Here is a 5,508-nt window from a genome sequence, read left to right as displayed (position 1 = left end):
ACCATATAAATTGGCTATTAATAAATAAAGATGCATCCACCTTTCCCTCGCGGTCAAGAACAGGTATATTTAAAGATCAAGCTTTTGATGGCTGGCTTTTGAATATTTATTACAAATATCATAAGCCAACCAGTGCAAACCAGAGATCAGCGTAAAGTTTGCCTCATATTGATTTTTGAGTAGTCTTTTGAGGGAGGAATTGATTGGATGGTTAAAAGTGGTTCGAATTTAAAAGATTTTAAAAAAATTTGTAAATGTAGTAGAGGATTTGACTAGATGATTAAAAGTGTCAGAAATTCAAATAAAAAATTTTCAAAAAATGACAGTGTTTGAATCATGTTTTTGATAATAAAAATAGATTCAGCACCATCAAAAATGATTAAAACACCTAAAATTATAAAGTGTAACTGCTTTTACTTGTATTTACAAAATTTCTTAACAATTTTTTTTCAAAAAATAGCAGAAATTTCCATAATTTTCTTGTCAGAATTAGTAAGAATTAGTACTGAAAAACGTTATCAAAATATGCGAGAGTGATTCAAGGTTAGATTTTAATGAAATTCCAGAATATGAAAACAGATCAAAGATGGAAAATGCAGGGGTTGATTTCCAAAAGAAATCCAAAATATGGAAACGGATCAAAGCTGGAAAATGCAGTGGTTGCTTTCCCAAAGTGCATTACAATTACAAATTTAGCGTGAATCCTCTGTTCCGCCTGAAACACGGTGAGTGATTTTTTGATATTTGCACCATGAACGTTGAACAACTTGGTCGACAATGAAGGCATTAATAATTCTGTAATCAATAATTCACTCCAACTTTAATTTCCAAATAATGGCAATCACTTAGATGTCAACAGAAATGAGCCTGGCCGATAAGCCAATATCAGAAAAGAAATCCATATATTTCTAAGAGTAAAAATATATATTACAAATTTGGGTAATTACAGAAGAAAAAGTCCGTTACAGACGGATTATCCAGATCACGCATCCATTCCCATAAACGGCTCCCAGATTTTCAAGACTTCAAGAAGATTTAGGGAGCTGCAGAGATAACCTTCAACACTCTGCGGATGCAAATCTTTCATTATCGCCCTCCGCCTTGAAGCCACTGACTGCAGGAAAAGTAGGCCGAAGGCCATCCATTAGCTCGCCATTATCGAGACTGCGCTCCTCTGCGATTGGCCGCAGTGTTTTCTCCAAAGGCCGCCTCCTTCCGGCACATACTCTCCGCGGAGGGGCAATCTCTAGACACTTCCTATCCGTTGTTATCGTCGTTTTCGGAATTGCCATTACCAGAGTCAAATTTTTTGGACAATACAATCTTGAAACGAAAACCCTAACCTGCACCAAACCCTAAGGACAGCACCTGGGCAAACTGCAATCCGATACGAACTAGAGTGCTTTTAAGAAGTGAATATTGAGCTTGCGAGCAAGCAGAGGTAGATCAGAGACGAATTGTTGAGCTGTGATTCCTACGAGTCTCTGATACATTTGATGGGTTTACTTCAACAGATTGGGGTCATGTGGACCCAAAACGGATTTGGAACGTGAAAAACGACGCCCTTTTGTCGTTCTACATGTACACGTTGCTGCATTGTGATGCAAATGCCAATTGTGTGGTGGGCTTTGTTCAACCGTGCAGCTCTATGATTGGACTCCTAAAAGTAAACAGCGTAAACACCTCCATCTCCAAGTGTCTTTTTCCACACCCTTGTTTTATCACTCTTGAGTGAGAGTGAAATACTTTTTGAGGGTGAAAGTGAAATATTTTGGGTTGTAATATAACAACCAATAAAGCAAATAGAGTTTGAGTGAGACTACATTTTATAGTACTTTCAAGTAAAACTAATTGGTCGACAGGGATATATAGATATGAACTTTAGATGGAAGGAGATTTGTTGACTTTTTTTTAATTGAGGGCTTAGATTGATTCTCAAGGGAATATGCTTAGCATATGCTTCTTCTTAATACTTATCAATAACTGTAGTGTATTATAGAGTTTGTTAGGTTGCATTCACTGTAAATAAATTTTTAAAAATATATTCAAAATTTTAAAAATATATTCAACGTGGTTCTTTATCCACCAATTTCCTAAGGATATGAGACTATTCCAATTCTAATAAGTTCCTACATGTTGAGATTATTCCAAGTCTAATAAGTTCCTCATTATTATTTATAACATTCATTTATATCTAAGAAAATGTTATTTATCAAAATAGTTGATTACTTTTAATAAATAAAAAAATTAGATTCATTCTATGTGTCTCCCCACCTACCAATTTCCTAGGGATTTGAGATTATTCCAATTCTAATAAGTTCCTCTATATTGAGATTATTCCAATTCCAATAAGTTCCTTATTATTATTTATAACATTCATTTATATATAAACAAATTTTATTTAGAAAAATGGTCTGTTACTTTTAATAAATTTAAAAAATTATATTCATGCTCCCCACCCACCAATTTCATAGGGATTTGAGGTTATTGCAATTCTAATAAGTTTCTCCGTGTTCAGAGTAGTCCAATTCTAATAATTTCCTCCATCTTGAAATTATTTCAATTCTAATAAGTTCCTCATTATTATATATATCATTAATTTATATATAAACAAAATTTATCTAGCAAAATGGTCCATTACTTTTAATAAATGTAAAAAACTATATTGCACATTGCTCCCCACCCACCAATTTCCTAGGGATTTGAGATTATTCCAATTCTAATAAGTTCCTCATTATTATTTATAACATTAATTTATATATAAGCAAATTTTGTTTAGCAAAATCGTCCATTACTTTTAACAAATTTAAAAAATTAGATTTGTGCCACTTGGCTCCCCACCCACCAATTTCCTATGGATTTGAGATTATTCCAATCCTAATAAGTTCCTCCATGATAAGTTCCTCATTATTATTTATAACATTCATTTATAGATAAGAAAATAAATTACAAGGTATTTTCTTACAAGAAAATATATAACAAGGTATTTTCTTACATCTTTGCTACGGTGCAAATAAATTCCATCCATTCCGGTGTTAAGATATCCCTCAACGCGTTCGAAGATCATATTGTCTACTCCAATCTTCTGCTCACACTGGAAGAATGTGGGGTACAAGTTGTGAATGCTACATCTTTTTTGATTAATAACAAAGTTTTCCATACTATATATAACAAAGTATTTTCCTATATTTGTGGTAATAACTTAGTTCCTGCTTGCTTTACCAGTGTTGAACATACATATATTTGTACACATCCACAGGTGTCTGATAGTGGAAAATTTAATGTGGACAACCTCTATAAGAAGTTTGGGCATTTGATATTGGATCACGAGGCCTAAACGGGCCCTTCACTCTCGAGAGGAATATGTGTCACTGCACAAATGAGGAGTACAAGGCTTGACGAGCTTAATGCGAGGAATCTTCACAAGATCAATTATGTCTCCACTATAAATTTAGTAACTAAGTGTGGTTTAGATGTTAATGATTTTAAGGAGTTCTCTATAGAAGATTGCTTTACTTTTCAAATACAAATGTATAAAAGTAGCTCAACATGTATAAAAGTAAATGTATAAAAGTAGGTTTGTCCTAGGTTTTCAGTGTAGGATTAGTGTAGAATTAGGTAAAGTAGCATGAATGAATTTGTGCTCTAAAATTAATTAGCAATCATTCAATAACATATTTTCAAATTGCAAGCTAATCTTATTAGTTTTTTCTTTAAATATCAGTATTGATCTATTTTACTCATAGACCTAAAAAGTGTTTAGAGTTGTATAATTTCTTCTTGTGTATTTTTTTTTTAAATGCAAAATTTGAAAAAAAATGTTTGCATCTCAAAGATAAAATTAGCAGAAAAATATAACCCAATATAAAATAATAACATTACTTGAAATGCTTAAAAATGTTTTAACCATGAAAATTATTTCTTTTCATTGCACATATTTAGTTGGCATTGAAATATTTTACTTAATATGTCATTGAAATATTTTACTTATGAAGTACATTGTTTATATTAACAACTTCCATGATAGGTTCCTCCATGATTAATAAATTATGAAATTCAGAAAATATGGTTGATGTTTTAAATGTATTTTTATTTTTAAAATTTGAAATGCATCATATTGTAAATTAAGTATAAGTAAAATAGATGAAGTAAAAATATAAATTAGAGTGTTATTATTATTATTATTATTATTTTTATCAATTTTTGAAATATACCATATATTAAAAAATTGTAATTTTACAGATTTCAAATTCCATCAATAATGTTTCACATGTTATATTTTTTTTAAATTTAGTATATTCAAATCAGATTATAGTAAATCAATTTATGAATTTATAAATGTCAGGCCAAGAGGTAACTCCTTGAAAATGAGATTGTATTATTCATTTAGGTAGTTCATTATTATATACAAGAGGGAGTGACTATTCAGTTTCATCTCCCGATGACTCTCCATTTCCTTTATTATTTCTTTACACTAATTACACTTGTTCAACCAATCCCTATGATTAGGTGTCAACATTCCCTCCCTTAATATGAAGGGATGTTGGTGAGTCCAAGCATCATTCTGAATCTTTCAAGATTTTCTTTTCTAAGCGCTTTGGTGAAGACGTCTGCAATCTGCTCATTAGTGGAACAATGGTGAATATGGATTGTTTTGGCCTCAAAATGATGTCGAATCAGATGATATTTTGTATTGATGTGCTTTGTTTGATCATGGAACTTTGGGTTCTTGGCCAACTTTATTGCCGAGGTATTATCAATCATGAGTGGAGTCGATTGTACTTGTTTTACCTGCAAATCTTGCAGAATTTTCCTAAGCCACACAATTTATTTTGTTTCCTCAGCTGCTGCCACATATTCTGCCTCGATTGTGGAATCTGATGGAACTGATTGTTTGCATGATCTCTAGGAGACAACTCTTGATCCAAGACTCATAGCATAACCCAAAGTAGATACCCCAGTTTCTTTGTCTCCATCGAAGTTTGAATCAGAGTATCCAATCAAGTTGAAGTCACCCACCTATGTATACTTGTGTCCAAAGCCTTGAGTACCCTTCAAGTACTTTAGAACTCTTTTTGTAGTAGACCAATGTCCCTCACAAGGCTTTTGCATAAACCTTGGAGAGGATTCCAACAACAAATGAAATGTTGGGTCTGGTTGTAGTCAGGTAGTTGAGACTTCCTACAAGCTATCTATACTTTGTTGCATCCTCAAATTATTTTCCTTCAATGGATGTGAGCTTTAAGTTTTGTTCCATTGGAGTAGTCAGAGGATTGCATTCAGTCATGCCAAACTTGTTCAACAGATCTCCAATGTACTTCTTTTGAGAAAGGAATATGGACTTCGAATGTTGAGTTACTTCAATACCAAGATAGTAATGAACATAGCCCAAATTAGTCATTTCAAAACCTTTCCTCAATTCCTTCTCTATGGACGCAATGTAGCTCTCATTGTTCCGTGTTATCAAAATGTCATCTACATATACCACAAGATATACAACTATTTTGC

At 32.5% G+C, this 5,508-nt stretch overlaps 1 protein-coding gene across 1 annotated transcript; it reads right to left on the bottom strand.

Moving 5' to 3' along the window:
* Positions 1 to 709: 709 nt before the first annotated feature.
* On the bottom strand, positions 710 to 1,438 carry LOC149254750 (uncharacterized). The gene has a single exon (XM_089457081.1). It carries the CDS (start codon positions 1,290 to 1,292, stop codon positions 1,059 to 1,061), a length of 234 nt encoding a protein of 77 aa, XP_089313207.1. The 5' UTR covers positions 1,293 to 1,438; the 3' UTR covers positions 710 to 1,058.
* Positions 1,439 to 5,508: the final 4,070 nt, after the last annotated feature.

The sequence above is a fragment of the Pinus tabuliformis genome, chromosome 7 (assembly GCF_031772625.1).
Source record: "Pinus tabuliformis cultivar Carrire ecotype Pingquan chromosome 7, CPIR1, whole genome shotgun sequence".
NCBI lineage: Eukaryota > Viridiplantae > Streptophyta > Pinopsida > Pinales > Pinaceae > Pinus > Pinus tabuliformis.
The sequence above is the reverse complement of the archived record's forward strand: the minus strand, read 5'-3'. Positions and strand labels throughout refer to the sequence as shown.

Coding starts and splice junctions, on each gene's coding strand:
- LOC149254750 (XM_089457081.1), bottom strand. CDS start 1,292: ATGGCAATTCCGAAAACGACGATAACAACGGATAGGAAGTGTCTAGAG.